General features: G+C 42.0%; 1 protein-coding gene across 1 annotated transcript in view; it reads right to left on the bottom strand.

Moving 5' to 3' along the window:
- LOC142955163 (oxysterol-binding protein-related protein 10-like) overlaps positions 1-17,124 on the bottom strand; it is a 50,273-nt gene that overhangs the window by 21,763 nt on the left and 11,386 nt on the right. Inside the window, exons 4-6 of the mRNA XM_076096578.1 lie at positions 8,748-8,840; positions 7,832-8,210; positions 5,098-5,210 (exon numbers count right to left, since the gene is read on the bottom strand). Of these exons, the coding sequence (XP_075952693.1) occupies positions 5,098-5,210; positions 7,832-8,210; positions 8,748-8,840 (585 nt within the window). The remainder of the gene's footprint in view (positions 1-5,097; positions 5,211-7,831; positions 8,211-8,747; positions 8,841-17,124) is intronic.

Below are 17,124 nucleotides of genomic sequence, written 5' to 3' on the forward strand. Positions count from 1 at the left end.
CAGAAATGATCACGCACAGGCTTGTGCTATTTGGCACCCCCTGGTGTTTGGGAAAAAATGCTGTTTTAAAGATGAAATGAGGATAAAAGAAAGAGATGGAGAAATGAAGCAACTGAAATGATGGACTGAAAAGACTGGAAACTGAAAGGAAAAAAGCACTCAGTCTGACGACAAGAATGATCTCCCTGTACTGGTAAAATGTTGCTATTTCTCTCCATTTTCTTTCCCGCCGTACACTTCACTCTGGGTGTGCAGGTGGTCTGAATGCAGATGGTTTACACCTCTCTCCCCTCGTGTGAGATTCTGCCGTCTAGATGTAATATAGCGCTGTCCTCTTCCCCTCTAAGGGATATTTACTGCTCACCTAATGGTGGTGGAAGAGCTCTGTACAGCTGTTCTTTACGGCCCTGGTCCTACACACAAGGCGATCCCAGAGACGGAGAGATGCACCGCTCCGTTTCACCATGAGATGCGTGAGCGGAGTGGCTGCTTTATGATCTTTATTTATTGGTCCGGTTTCACTTATATCGCTGTGGTATATAGTGGATGTCACAGCTACAACGTGGCCCTGCCTTTGTATTAACTGATGTTAGGAAGCAGTTAAAGAGTTAGATAATGAATCCCAAAGCATATTGCTCTGAGGTTACTGAGTGATATAGTACTACAGAGGCATGTTGAACAGATTTGCCCTGACAAAAGCTGTAGCCCATCTGACGCCAGTACTCAGACAAGCTGGTCTCACTCCAAAAGGGCCTAAACACCGACGCTTGGTCAGTGCCCCTCAGACGCACCGAGGCTCGCTTCAGAGTCCGTATAAGCGTGCAACATTCTGTCATCTCCAATGTAAACCCAACCGCGTCATTGTTAGACGATCAAGGCAACCGGCGCGGTATAAAGAGCAGAGAAAGTCCGCGTAGGGTGGTTGGGAGGGGAGGCTGGATGGACCAGACAAACAGGAAGTGTTCTGTCTGAAACCAAGTCAACGTTGACTTATTGCACCATGGTTCTGTCTCATAACTTCTGGACTTAATTTATGCACTTACGTAACAATTGTATCTATTTTACGTGTTCTAACCCAAACCATGATCGCAGAAACCTAACCAAGTACTTATGCTTGGTTAGGTTAGATTTGGTATAAGTAAACCAAAAAACTATGTAAACCTATGTTGGAAGTTTATTTTAAAAAGACACTGTATGCATGTAACGAGCATACGTTACGACGTTAAAGGGGTACCTAGAGTGTCATGGTTTGAAGCTTAGGGCCACCTGACCTAGCGGCGGTATTTGACGAGTCGGGAGTGAGAATGTGTTGACCACTCTTTAACCAAACTGCCCTTCTCAGACTTGGACCGTGACGTCAACCCCCACACATGAAAGTTCAGATGTGAACAGGAAGAAGATGGTGAGCTGTTTCCACCTGTGTTCATGCAGTGACATGATGACACCTGAGCCAACTCGAGGTCCAGGAAAAAGCTCCAGGAAAAGAAAAAAATAATTTACTTCCATCATCACATAGCGTGTGCTGTCTAAGTGTATCGGTAGGATGGCACTGAATCCAAGTTGATCAGAAAATGAATTAGTGAGCCAGTAGACGGCCTGGCAGCATGAAGGGAAAGGCTGCTATGTGATGTCAATCAGAGATGATGAGGGAGGTCCAGAGAAATGAACCAGCTGTCACTCGGCTGAGACAGCGGCAACAAACAAAGGACCATGGGAAATGAACTGGATGGACTGTTAAAACCGTGACGTAAATTGTGGCACTTTTAGATCTGGAGAACATTTATGGATTTAACAAACTAGCAGCCTGTCATGGTCTCGTCTTGCTAGTGGTAATGCCATGAACATTTTGTACCAGTAGAGTATATTTATTTGAGTCAGTGTTCTTTGCCAGCCACTTTTATAGTTCTGGTCAGTGTTTCTACTGTTAGGTGTCCATACAACCCGTTCTCACTCCCAATTCGTCAAATGCAGACTCACCATCGGCTAGCGTCTGTATGAGAGGTGACCATTAGTGGACTGTGGAGGAGTGTGGTAGAGATGCCGTATACGACTCCGGTAGCCCCGCTCTAAAGCATATTCTGCTTTATGGTCTATTTGACTCTAAATTGACCATAATTTACTAAATGAACATCATGCTGTATTGAAGAAGACTAGAGACTGAGGCCATCAACTAATGTTTATATTATTTACTGAGGGAATAGATCAAGTGAGAAGTAGAGTCATTTTCTCATAGACTTCTATACAAACAGACTTGTTATTGCAACCAGAGTTGTCCCCCCTTGCTGGGTCAGTAGAAAGATTGCAAGTTTAAGAAATGTCCACATTGCCTTCACTTTTCCAACTGGCGAGCCAATCAGAGCAGCCCAGGGTTTTTTTTCAGGAAAGGTGCTTAAAGAGACAGGCGCTAAAACAAAGCGTTTCATACAGAGACTGAATTTAGGTATATTCAGACAGACAGTATGAGAAAAGTGATGTGTTTTGTGAGTATTAAAGCACGTAAACATGTTCTAGTAGGCACACAAAATACATATTCTTTTAACCTGAAAATGAGCATGATATGTCCCCTTTAACACAGACAGTCAGTAGAAAGAAAACAGATGGATACCAAAGTAGAAAGAGGAGCAAAAACAGAGGCAGAGAAGCATAACAGACATCAATACTTCACTAAGGCCATCTCTGGTCCAAGGACTAAGATTGATGGCACTCATTACAGGAGAGAGGGAGAGGAAGGCAGAAAGAGAACATCACAGGACCTCGACTTGTACAAATTGGCATGAGGATCGGTGTTCGAAGTGGGCCGGCACCTGCTTGTATACAGCTCCATCACTCTTACATTTTACTCCTTACTCTGAGAGATCCACAATCAGAACTACAATACCCAGGGTGCACTACGTGATGCAACTTTGCTCACTCTGCTTCCGCTTTTGTCTGCCCAATTTTATCTGTTGGCAACAGCGTCCACAGTTTGTTATGTTACGTGAGCAACGCTACACTGATGTTAGCCTGGCTCAAAAGGGGCAACACAAAGAGTCAGACAATAACACAACAGCCATGTGAGTCAAATCTAGAACAACCAGACAAGGGAACGCATTGCTAGCAACGCAAAGCCTGTTGATGCAGCATACAACTGCAAGTACATACTACTACAGCCAGCTATGACGTTAACAATCAGTCACGATAAACTGCCCGACTGTTGGTAAAAGGAGCAAATTATGTTATTTTTGTGCACGGAACATTTTGTACTTTAGAAGCTCATTGTCCAAGAGAAAACGCTTGGGGGCAAAGAGTTTAGCACGTCGCTGGCTGCTCAGAAAGAGCAAGGACTGAGAATGTCAACTGAGTGGAGTGGGTGTTTAATATCTGCTTTTGGACAAACTGACAAAGCTAAAACAACAACAACAACAACAACATCAGTTGTATAGGCAATCACAATCTAGGAACACAGAGGTGTCACTTAAACGCAGCGTAGATTGGAAAGAGGGCATCGCAAAATGGAACAATTTAAAAATGCAAGGGGCTGAATACAATACAAGCAGCCAATAAAATATGTAGGCGTGGCCATCCATTATCAGATATGACAACTGATGTGAGCATACAAGAATTAAATGGAGTAAATGTGGGCTTTGCACTCCGCCAAGATCGATCTACATATATATATATATATATATATATATAAATATAATATATCATTTTACAATTTGGTTTGTATATAACATAAATATACCAAATTGCAGCAAAGATTAAGAAAAAAATGGTCAAAAACCAAATGAACTCGCTGTTGTATGGTTCCACCAACTGGGGAAGTTGAGGTTTACTTCCATGTCCCTGCAAAATGTCATCACTTCATAATTTGACATTTGAGTGAATCACACATAATCATCATAATTAGCATAGAAATTCTTGAGTTATGGCCAAAAAACGGGTTTTGTGAGGCCACAGTGACCTTTGACCACCACAAACTAATCAGTTCTTTAGTCTAGGTGGACTTTTGTGCCAAATTTGAAGACATTCCTTCCAGGTGTTCCTGAGATAACGCGTTCCCGAGATTGGGACGCACGAGAGGTCACAGTGACCTCACGAACGAGAGATCTCCTTCATGACAATGGTACGGACGGACGACCTGAAACCACAGCCGCTGGTAAAAAAATGAAAACTAAAACTGTGTGTGCTGATTGACAAATGTACCACAATCAGCTGCAACTTTGTGCTGGAGATGTGTTTGAGGGCAGCTATTACCGATGCTGAGCCATGATGCCAGATAATATATTTTTTGGGCTGCTCGAGTTGGACAGAAAATGATATCACAAAGACAGTGCTGGCATGTCTTGATAAACATGGGTTAGACGACCACTTTTTTGGGGGAGTGTTGTGTGTCCTTTGCCTCTGCTGGAGCATCAGCAATGCTTGACAGAGGAGCATGGGTTGCTACACAGCATTGTGCAAAGTACCCACATCTGTTCGTCTGGCACTTTTCAAATCATTGGCTTGATTTGCCACTCGACGACACTGGACCTCATCATTTCAAGATTTTCTTTGATAAATTGAACACTTTGCACCATGCCTCGCCCTTCAAACCAGAGAGAACTGGTTCGGTGTGCACACAGTGATGGGCAGCATCTTCTTTTTACAGTATGTGTTTTGTCATGTGCTGGTGGCTTCAAGTGAAAGAAGTGTTGAAGCTGTTTGTGAGACCTATATGAAATGCACGCTTACTGGTACAACCAGCCATTTACCTGATATCAGATCCTGTGGCAATATGAAAATGCTAGATTACTCAAAAGATTAAATTAAATATCATATCACGTTTATGTTTAGAAAGCTCTGATGGTTGAGTGCAATATTTTGTATGTGAGGGTTTACACAATAAGCATTTTGATAAATGCGCTTGAGAGTAATGCAAACAATTAGAAGAGCAATGTAATTAACTTTGATCACCGAAGCAAAGTCAATGCATCGTCAAGCAAGAAGAACAGCATATAGAACTGTGGATTTTAAAAAATTGCACAGCTAGTAGAATTATGTTGACACCGTATATTGCCATTTAAATTTGCATAATAATCAAGGAGATGTATGAAGCAGTAATGTGGTTTGGATTACCTCAGAAGGGTCCTTGTGTGTTTGGGTGGAAGAAGGCCAGGTAGAGGAGGAGAGAGGTGTTTGTGCGCCATTATTCTTCTCAGAAAGAGATCTGGACCATCCAGTGGAACTATCTGTAGAGAAATATCAATAGCATCACCATCAAAACAATTAATACAAAGGTTTTTTTCAAATCTTCTCCTCTTGGCAACAAGGCAGCAGCAGGATAGCAAAGCTGAGACTGGGATTCACAAATTAGAAGGCATTCCATTTGTCTCATAACCGGTCGTCTAACCACTCACTCAACGGCAGAAACACGTATTGGTGATTATGCTATTCTTGGAGTCTTACTAGTGGTGAGGACAAAATGTAGACTGTGGCATTGGGTCATTAAAAGGGTTTATTACCTCGGGTGGACTGAAAGTGCAAATTTGATGTTTTGGTCTGGATAAAAGCAAATGTGTTCAAGGTGCAGAAGGTTCACCTTTTGGAGAGCAGGAATACACTAAGTACATTTTTACAGCTGCCCTTTGCTTTCAGGCCGTGTTTACACGTTCCACGTCTTTACAATGCGACTTTTGTGATTGGAACTAAGCTGTCCTCATTGCAACCCGCCTGATCGGATAGTGATTGGATATATTTTGTGGTCAAAGGAGTGGCTGGATAAACATTTATTTTCCTATAAATTCTTTGTTATTTTTACTGCTTACTAGTCCTCCCTGTGGTATTAGTAGTCCTGTTGCAATTGAAGAATAGCAGCTAAAGCTCAGCTAATTATGTGATAAACTCATTTTCCTATAAATATTTCCCAATAAAAGTCAGCAGCTATTTTATCATTTAAAAGCTTTTATTTTGAAGCAGCCCAATCAGGAAATGTTGGGTTTTGATTCAGCAGTAACTTAACAGGGCTCACAGCGGGTCTCAGCTGTGCTCAAAACCATTTTCCCTCTTTTCCCTTTTCTGTCCACTGGAGAGGAACTCTTTTGTGGGAGGACGATGATGGAGACCTACATTTGATACATTTTCCGGATTGTGCCCACATGTTGTCCACACCTCAGTGAGATCCTGACACAATGTGAGCATCTCTGGCTGATCGGATCCCAATGCGAGCAAGATCTGATCTCGGAGCGTATACAGACATGCGTCCTGGCACAATCGGATGACAAAAGTCACATTGAAGAGACAAGAGTGACCACGGCTTTAAATATTTCTTGTGCACAACAAGTTGTTACCTTATACTGGTGGTACAGATTCATTTGGGGACTCTAGCCCCTATAATTTAATGACCTTTCCGAAAAATGTAATAAGGTCTGCAAATGCAACCTGATAAAACTCAATGATTTAGTAAAATGTACTGACTGATATTGAAATAACATTTTTAAGTAATGCTAACTCTGCTTTACCAGCATTTCCCATTGACAGGGATTTTAGTTTAATGCGTTGCTACCTGGTAACAACGTACCACTTGCCATCTGTTGTTCAAAGTCTAGAGTTTACATTTCCAAACATAAAGGATATTCAATTATTTTTACATTTTAATTGCATCCATAAGTAACAAAATGACAATATGTATGACTATTTTGCTTATGAGTTTTATACACTTTCAGTCGTAAAACATTTAAAAGCAGTAATCCTATCAGATGGGGTACTTATTAAATGTGTGTCTGTGGTCAAATTTGTGTAAGTTTAGTAGTTTGGGAACCACTGGGCTTACATGAGAATAAAATACGTTAATAAAATACGTTTTATACGTTTGATAAAGTTGCACTTTAGATTTCTAGGAAAGAAGCATCTTGTTTTACATTTGTCAATGATTAAACCATCATAAGTATTACATTATTATTAAAAATGTTACTCTAATATCAGCCAGGAAATTTGATCACATTATTGGTCAAGTTATTACATTAATGGGTTTTACTACATTTGTATCAGGTTAAGTGCAAATTGTACCACATTTTCAGGAGTTACTACATTTCCAGGAAATTATTAAATTATTGGGTCTTACAGGATCCATAACCATCCACGGCAACGTTTCCGTCAGTCGTTCAAGTAGAGACATCCTGCTTTAACCTAACAGTCGGGTTTGTTGAGCAGAAACCAACTAATATTTCCATCGTTGGGGCAGCCAGGTAGCAATACAAAATCATGTCACGCTGCCTGACATTCAAACGAAGCAAAAATCAAGAAGGTTCTGGTGATAACTGAAGACAAAGCACTTTTTTTTTTAGAGCTGGCTATCAAACAGATCATAACCATATGACCTTGGGCTTTCAGCCAAAGTTGGTCATGGCTGCTTGGACTCAAATATACATCACATACTTCAAACACCTATAAAGAATCTGTGAGGTATAACTTTATGTTTTATGGATTCCTTCCAGCCTTTAGTCCATTCACCCAAAACATTTTACTATCATTCACCCTTCCATCAAACATTGACTAATGTGCAACGTGCAGAGAGGCCGTTCCATCTCCACAAAGTACTGCATCCTGCTAACAATAGACCAAAGAAAAAGGAGTGAATGAGACTCATTTGCTCTTGTGGCGGGCTTATGAAGGGAAGCATCACCAGTCAGAGGGTATTTTAAGAAGCCACCTCCAGAGGTGGTTCCCGGATGATGCACTGCATTCTGCATACATTTACATCTGATTTACCAGCTTTTTTTGTGATTCAGATCACGTATCCAGGTCAAAGACACAAAAAGATTCATCCTTGCCTCCTGATTATTCAAATTTGACCAGCCATCCGTCAACTCACCTGCATGTTCATGGCCCTGACTCTGGCTTTGGATGTGGTTGTGGCCACTTTCTTGCCTTCCGCTGTTGCTGCTGTTGCTGCTGTCTTTGGGACTCTGGCTCTCACGAAAGCCGTGAGTCGGGCTTTGACTGCTGGACCTGAGAACACCGGGCTCCCCCTGGTTCACACTGGAGCTGCAGCGCTGACTCCACGACTTGACTCTTTCTGCGGGAGCCGCCTGATTCAAACCAGCTGAACTGGGGCTGAGGCTGGGACTAGGGGAGTGGTTCTGGTTTTGGTTCTGGTTGAGGGCCTGGACAACATTGTGCTGCAGCATACTGAGGCACTCCCCCAGGCAGCTCAAAGTGGCTGCAGAGGTGGCCTTAAAAAGGAGTAGGTCCTTGATCCATTGAAAGGGGAAAGAGAGAAAGAAAAGAAGGTGAGTAAGAGGAGCAGGGGGAGATGCTTCCAGTTTCACCAAAAGTAACATTTAAGCTTTAGCTTATGTTAAAAAAGCTAAGTGTTGTGGGCCCACGTGTTGCAAATAAAAACACTACAGCTTCAGGCTAGGCTAAGCGTACCATTGAACTCAACTGGCAGTCTTGGACACTCCGAGTTACTCCTTAGCTATTCTTCCACCCAAATGCTGTCCAAGTTCAAGATGTCACAAAAAAATAGAGAGCAGGCAAATGAATGTATCTGAAATAGTGTTTGTACTGATCCCCAAAGGCATTCATGCAGCAGAGAGCATGAATTAGTTATCTTGCTTGGAAATTATTCCTTGGAAATTTTGAAATTGCTCATTTTTTCATAAGCCAGGTCATGGCTCTTAAGCAAAGAGGAGCCATTAAAGGAAAACTATCATATCGCCGAAAACTATCATATCGCCGTTTGTCATTGCTTACTTATCTGGCCTACACAATAAATGGCATGTTACCTCATCCAGAGAAGATAGGGGTCCACCTCGAGGGGGAAGGGACTCTATCGAGTTGACCAGGCTCTTCTGCTGACCTTCAGCCTGGATCGTCACCTGCACACACAGAAACAAATTAATAATATAGGAAACTAATGGGAAGAGCTCTTTGTCCAAAACATTGAGTTGTAACCTCTACTGCCTCACAGCAGTGACACAGAGAGGGGCATATATTCTCTCACTGCAGCCATGTCAAACTCTTGCCACTTGCCACAAGATACAGAGTGGATGCTGTGATTGACACCGCATAATTCTGGAGAGACCTTCAGTAAACAGAATCAGTGACGGCCTCTGCAGTTGTCACGTTGCGGTTTAAAGGAGTTTCACACGACCAGCCCTGGTTGTGAAGAGATGGAGATTAAAATACGTGGGCAGTGAGAATTTGAACAGAGAGAGAAAGGTAGTTGAAGGGTGATAAACCAGAGGGACACTGTAGAAAAGAGGACAGTGTGAGAATGTTTGACTTCTTCTGGATAATGAAGGAGAACAAAGGAAGAGCGGCAAAGAGGAAAGAGACATGGGATGATGAGGTTTTCTCTCTGATCCCAGGAGGTAATTAGTACTGACACTGCTGCTACAGAGCAGGGCCACTGGGACATCTCAGCTTGTTTAATGAGTGTGTGAGATGAGCTGTGATGCGCACTCGGTCCAACAGTGACTACAGCTATTTCCTCTATCCCTTTCCCAGAAACTGCACACATTAATACCTCTGATTTCCAGTCTTTAGGGCTCAGTCGGACACATACTGTGTATACATGGAAACGCTGCAATCAGTGCAGCAGCAAAGAAATCCATAGCAGGTTCAACTCAGTGTTAAGATCAATTCTGATTGTGTTTTTGTACTGTGAACCAATAACCCAACTGCACTGACTTTGTTGACACCCTAAAATTATTTGAGCTTGTTTTAATGATCACTTTACAGGCTTGTGTGTTTCCCCATTTGTGGTCTGTGCCAATCAAAGACTGTAGATAAGAAGTGGATGTAAATCACCTTTTGGTTTTGTGTACTACTGCTTTGATGTTGTGTCTAGATGGTTACCAAGGATTTGGTAAAACTTGCAAAAACTCTTGCGAGACTCGCTTCGAGGTCAATGCCTCATCTTAACCATCTTGCTATAGTTTCGCAAATTGTGGGTTGCCATCTACACAAGACCATTTTTTGGAGCATGGAGTTTGGCATTTTGGCTGTCGTGACCCAGCAGGGCCAGGTACTGTTAGCGACTAACGCTAGCGCTGGGGTTTTTGAACATTAAAGCATTCTAATAGGCACCCAAAACACAAGGATGAACCTGAAAATGAGCATGATACGTCCACTTTAACCCAGACAGACAGTATGAAGAAAACAGATGGGTACCGAAGGACCTATAGAGAAAGAGGAGTAAAAAAAGAGGTAGAGAGGCATAACAGTGACACAGTGCACATTGGTGATAATTTATCATTTCTGCACCCATGTGGCTGAGAGGATCGCTGTGGCATTAGTTCTGTCTCACCATGCTCGGGTCAGGCTAATTTTGGACAATATCCAGCCCATTAGAATGGCAGCGTTCGATTGTCAGTCTGTCAGTTTATCTTTGTTCCGGGGCGAGATATCCGAACAACAACTGCACAGATTCTCCTGTAATTTGGTATGAATATTTATGGTCATTTGAAAGTCAATCCTCATGATTTTGGGGACCCCTTCCTCTTTCATTTACCACGACCATCAGGTCAAAATTTCCTCTTGTCAATCCTTTTCGTCCATGAGACAATCTAAAAAGCGAACGGTCATCCATGATCCCCAGAGGATGAATATGAATGATTGACTATCCACTTGAAATACAATAGCCACAATGTAATGGAAAGATTGCAATGAAGCTTTGGGAGCACAGACAGTCAATGCTCCCAAGAAGAACCCTTTGCATCTTGGACACTCAATAAGATTTCTGCTAGCACACCGTCAACTTTGCCCACAAGTCATTTTAAAATCTGACATATAGATTGGCATAAAGATTGCTGAACATACATGCCACCATTTTCAAGGCTTACCCCTAGGGACCACATTCCGAACAAACTCTATTTTGCAAGACGGGCAAGGCTCTTGGAATAGCAAAATATTTTGGTGGGTGGCTTCTTTCAACCAACACTTTAAAATTGTACAACATTGCAATAAATCATAGAAGACGTAAGGGTTAGTTATAGTTAATTTGATAATATATATATTTTTTCCTACTCTCTATCATGCTGCTTGATATGCTTCTACCTCTATGGCTGTGACAATTGGTAATCAGTTTGGGACAATTCACAGCATGCCTTGAGGCTGAATTGCACTATGGTCTACTGAGGCTGCTGTCTGTAAATAACCTGCTGTTCCTGCCTCATTCTGTGATTTCTACCAGTAAGACTGTTGAGTATTGGTTTCAAAATGGAGAGAGAAACCTCTTAAACCTGCCTTGTTTTTATTTTGTCTACTTGTTTACTTTTAGCACTGATTTTGGTCTCTACCAACCCTTGAAGGAAATATCTGTCTCTTTAACTGCTCAATGCTCCACTATATTAACCAGCTAGTGTCTAACTGTTTCTGCCTGCTGTGGCTGAAAGACACACTATGAGCGCTGTGAGAGAGAACCAAAACAGTAAGGTTGAGGGCCGGACAGCCAAACAATGAGCTGAAACTCACTATAAAGCCCTCTAAAGCCAAGGGGAGCTGCAAATTCAGCTATTATTTATATTATAGTCCCTCAAGTGATAAGCAGCAACATTTCCTCTGTGCGGAGGAATCTTCCCATCTTTGTATCCCTTTAAGAACAATATTGTAGAGTCCTCATAAATAAAATAGGGTTTAGCAGTTCTTTAACGTCTACTTGTGCGTTTTGCATATGTATGCTGGCCAAGATGCGGCTAAAACAGATCTAAGTACTTTCCATGCACTGTCTATCACTTACTCCGACACTCTCACACATACACACAACCAGCGCTCAGATCGTGCCTCACCCGCACACGTGCTGCTCTCAGGGGAGGGTGAGTCATCGGCGCTTGCTGATGAAATGGCGAGAGAAGAGCTATTACAAGACACAATGCTATCACAGTTCAAATCATCTATGCACACACACACACACACACACACATACACACACACACACTGCCTCCAATACAATATACTCAAACTCTTTCTTTGATTATTGTTTGGGTCCATCAGTCATCTCTCTGTAGTGCAGATGAAGTGCAGATATGTAGAAGGGGTTTTAGAGGGACCTCATCAGTTCACTTGGTGTGTGGACAGTGATGCTGGACTACACGCAGAATAACCATTCCTTATCTTATATGAGGCTAAAATACACACTACTGTTGGTGTGACATTACTGTGTACACTCACTGCCTTAATGTCTCTTATGTGGGCTACTTGTAATTGTCACAGATAAAAGGGTTCATCTCAAAAGCAAAACAAGGAGTAAACACACCTCACCAGGAGACGAGATGTCTGCTTATGTTCTGTAGTCTATGGATTTTCTATGAGGCTGCGAGGCTCAATTTACACCTTCTATTTTCAGTGATTAAATCCAGATGCAATAAAATATTTTGTTTGTAATTTTTTAAAACTTTTATATACATGCATATCTGTAAGCCCCATTATAAATCTCAATGAATCCGTTTTTGATGTCTTTAGATATACAGTATGTAAATCAGGGGATGGTATGGTAATGTGCCTGAAGCTGTTTGGTAACTGCAACAAAGCCCAGAACAAGAGTATTTGCAGTTTATTAGTTAAGTTACAGCAATCCAACATGGATGAGTCACATTAATGAGTGAGAAAACAAGTTTCATAGGATCTCACACCAATCTATCACCCACAAAACCCATCTCTAAAGATAGATTAAGGCTTGCAGTAGTGCTCTTGGCGCAAGGGCCAAAAATGACATTGTCACGTTTTGCCACAAATTTGATTCTTCTCACCGTTGAGGATTTGCAAGTCTGTTCCATGCTGTTCTTTTTGGGACCACGTGAGTCGCCCGTAAGGCATGTTCTAAAAATAGCACGAGTCACCATGGAGCTCCGTCTAAAATTGTAGTTGCTGGTTTTTTTAAATCAAAAACGCTTGCATTAGTGTAGATTTTAAAATGACAATATTTCTTGTCATAAGAGAGTTGGGTACCCGGAGGCGCGCGGGCGCTCGAAGACGCTCGCGCGCCTCGGAGGGTTGGATCCCCCGCTCGGATATAGACGAGACTTTTTACTAGTTTCTTCGTGGAGAAAAAGGTACCGTTGGAAAAGCTGGTGTCGGTGACAACAGACGGGGCTCCCGCGATGACGGGCCGGCATGCAGGCTTCATTGCGCAATACAAAGGTGACCCATAATTTCTACATTACCACTGGATCATTCACCAGCAGGCGCTATGTGCAAAAGTAACCGGCTTTAATCATGTGATGATACAAAAATATCAGAGATGTGATACCTCTGACTTTCAAATGTTGAAACAGATTAACAGAAATAAAAGTTGCATGTTTAAATATGCATGTGTAGCTATACCATCATTGTTGTGGAAATCATTCTTAATAATTATTGTGAGGAATAATTAACTGACATGTGATCAAACAGTCTCTTCACATATATTATTATTATTAAGGTGATCTGTGCAATTTTGTTATTCAGGAAGTTTGTATCAAATAAGTAGCCCTTCGTACTACTCGGTACCCTTGAAGTAGCTCTCAGTTAAAAAAAGGTTGGTGACCCCTGCGCTAGAGTATAAACAAGGCTTAGTGCTTTTTAGTTGCATTTAATAATCTTATAAGGAATAACTATCCCATTTGCCGTGTTCAGCCCTGTATGAAAGATCTTTCAGTCTATGGGGGCAGTCCATTGTGGCCAATGATTGCCAATGTAGAGGGCGCTGATAAATAAAATGCAGGGTCGTCCGGCAAAGAAGTCGAATCAGTCAATCGTCAACTTTTTCTGCAATGCAACGCAACATCATTCGGCATGGCGCTGCATTGACCAATCACATACACGCAAGCGCACATTCCTGGTAGATTACAGAGTTACATGAACACCGTATTCTTACTGTTAACTCGCGATCGTCACAACGTAAATTAAAATAGTTGCCAACATAACCTTCCAGAATTGTAAAACCATGTGTGAGCATCACGAAAAGTTGCAGTTTCTGGCATCTGATAAGCCTTTTAATGCATCAATCTGTTACTCAAAGAGCCCCTTTACACCCTGCATTAAAATATGATTTAACCTGATTATATTTACAACAGGTATTAAAATGTGTCTCCAGTGTCCATATTGAAGTTTAATAGCTCTGTCTGAAAGGGCTGAGCTAAGCCTCTGGAGGCTGCTGTTCAGGAGAGGAGGGCCTAAAAATATCACTTTGAGGACGTCTATAGTGAGGCGAAGTCCCACCCCTTCTGCTGGACCACCGTGGGACCTTATTTTGGAAAATAAATATATACGGTGTCAACAAATCATTTTTTTGAATTGTGCCATGAATTTCACATATGATTTTTTTAAATGTAAAGGTCATTTTACATGTCAAGAAAGTTTTGTTGTAAGAAAGTGACAAACATCATATGTGAAATTCATGGCACAATTCAAGCGGCATCAACAAAAATATATATATATATTGTTGTTGCAGAGGTATTCTCTCTTCATTTCCGAGCAGGGGCCTGAGCCAGAGGGTTAGGAGGTTAAAAGCTTTTACTTTGGGCAGTAGCGTGCAATGCAAGCAGGGCTAGGTGAGTGCTGGGACTCAGCTCTCAGGTAGGGGCCTCTGGTGTGACAGATGGTGAACCGAATGGAACATTTGCTGTGTATTTTTTTTGTCTTAAAGAGACACTTTGCCCCATTTGTTTTGACTCAACAACATCTGACCTACCATACTGTATCCCCCACAGGTATAATATCAAGCCTCTCTGGGCTTCTGCCTGTTTAAGAGCAGGATTTCCTCTGTGTGCCAGTGAGAGGGCAGACTTTGCATTGCTTTTGCTGGGAGCTTCCTCGTATCCCTTCATAAAAATAAAAAAAGTATACTTCACATGCCTCATGAGCCTTTTTTTTCTCTCTCATCGCTCTGTAAAAAAGTACAGTGTAATGGAAAAGAGGAAAATGAGATGATCACAACCCCTCTCTCGCTATGCACTCATCCCACCCGGCAGACACAGCCGGAGAATCGAAATGTTGCTGGAGGAACATGGGAGGATTTATTGGTTTATAACAGTAATAGTAGTAATTAGCTACAGTAACAATTTGGACGTGATGCAAAATCACACAAGCAGGAAAAAGAGATGCACCAGTACATCTTCGAGCTTACAGCATTGTATGTTTGTTGAAACACTTAAAATCAACCATGCTGACATTCCTTTTGACATTGTTTCAGCACAGAAAAATGAGCAGATGCGTACAAATTGTCTGACTTTGACACTGGAGACGGCCGACCTATTCCACTGTTAAGTTATCTCTGTAGATCTGCCAGTCAGCCCTGTCAAACAGCTCATGAAGCTATCATGCAGTCATGTGCTACAAGGAGTTTTGGTCCGGGTAAAGTATTTGGTTACCCAAAGGTGCAGCTTGTGCTTGAAAAAATTGAAAGAACTTTGTGAAGCTGATTTATTACTCTTGTTTAGCATACTGTAAAAGCAAAATACAGGTTCATGCTAGATGTTTGAAATTTGATACGTTGTTTCATAACTCTTAATTGACCTGTTTTAAATAGCCACGGTCACAAATACATACAGACCTAAATTTGGCTAAGAAAGGTTGGGACCCTTTGCCTTAATTGTTGAGGTGGCAAACAAAAAAATACTTATTTTGGTGATGATCATGCTGGTCGGTTTAGAATGCAATGACAAAAAAAACGTATGTTGTCGCTCAGGTATGAGGATTTGTTGACATCTTCTCAGCTCCACCTTTAAACAAAAAAACTTCTAATAGAGACACAGGTAGTATGAGGCCCAGACTGTTTATAAAAATAGATGTCGTGACGGCTCTACGGTTCATACAGCCACTGAACATGTCGCAAGATAGCTTCCATTTCTGAAACACAAATCACAGGTCAGATAGATAGATGGATGGATAGATGGACAGATGGATAGATGGATGGATGGATAGATGGACAGATGGATAGATGGATAGAGGATAGATGGATGGATGGATAGATGGATGGATGGATAAAGATGGACAGATAGATAGATGGACAGACAGAAAGACGGATATATGGATAGATAGATAAATAGATAGATAGATAGACGGTAATACAGACAGACAGACGGATAGATAGAAAGATGGACAGACAGACAGATGGATCGGAATAGATAGATAGATCATAAATGTATTTATAGAGATAGTATGGTTAGTGCTAACGCAGCAGCTAAGTGGCTCTCACGCTAACAAGCTTTGGCCGTGCTTGGCTCGGGCATATGTGTGTCGACACTGTGACTGGTCTCCCCGATCACTACCGACTATAGGCTTCAAATGACGTCAAAAGTGCAAGATGGCAGCGCCCGTATCTGGGATATTTGGGCTTCATTTTTGCACAGTGGGAGGAAGTGGAGGCGTCTTCCATCTCTAAATAAAGTCTATGAGACACATGCATACATTTTTTTTGACCTTTTGTGAATTATCGCAAGCAGAAACAGCCGATGAATCCCTCTCTCTCTTTCTCTCCATCTAAGCTGGGGGAAACGAGTGAAGACACACTCCAACATCTTCAGTGAATGACTCATCACAGGCACAGCAGACAGGCTGCTCCCAGAACCTAAATGAACACAGAGAGCTAGTGGCCAGGCTGACAAATCAATTCCTCAACTTGACCTCATATGTAGGCCACTGAGAAAACTTTCGTCAATGATGCAGGAAGTGTATTATTAGTTCTGCCATCCTCCCCCCTCGGCCGGTGAAGCTCTCGCCCTAGCATCCTGATGAGCTTACCTTGAGGAAGACTCGAGGTGACAGAGCCAACATTTGGAAATGGAGTAAGGCAGGGATTTCTCATTTTTGGAAGCAAGTGTTATAGCTCAAAATGTGTGTGTAGGAAACGCTTGTACAAACCATAGACTGTTTATAAGTGGACATAGTAGTCATCGTGACGTTACCCATTGGTTTGTGGACTGCCGTTTTGAAGCCTCGAGTTCAGAGATTTCCCCGTCGCCATCTTGGATTATGGCCGGCACCATGTTGTTTTTTTGGCAAGCAATGAAGAGAAGTTACCATATTTGGACTGTGGAGGAGTGACGTAGAGACGCCGTATACGGCTCTGGTAGTGGTTTCGACCCGTGAATCACAGTAGCCCCGCCCTAAAGCATACTCTGCTTCATGATCTATTTGACTCTAAATGGATCATAATTTACTAAATGAACATCTTTCTGT

This window comes from Anarhichas minor, unplaced genomic scaffold (genome assembly GCF_050575085.1).
Source record: "Anarhichas minor isolate MPS153535 unplaced genomic scaffold, ASM5057508v1 ptg000022l, whole genome shotgun sequence".
Classification (NCBI taxonomy): Eukaryota; Metazoa; Chordata; class Actinopteri; order Perciformes; family Anarhichadidae; genus Anarhichas; species Anarhichas minor.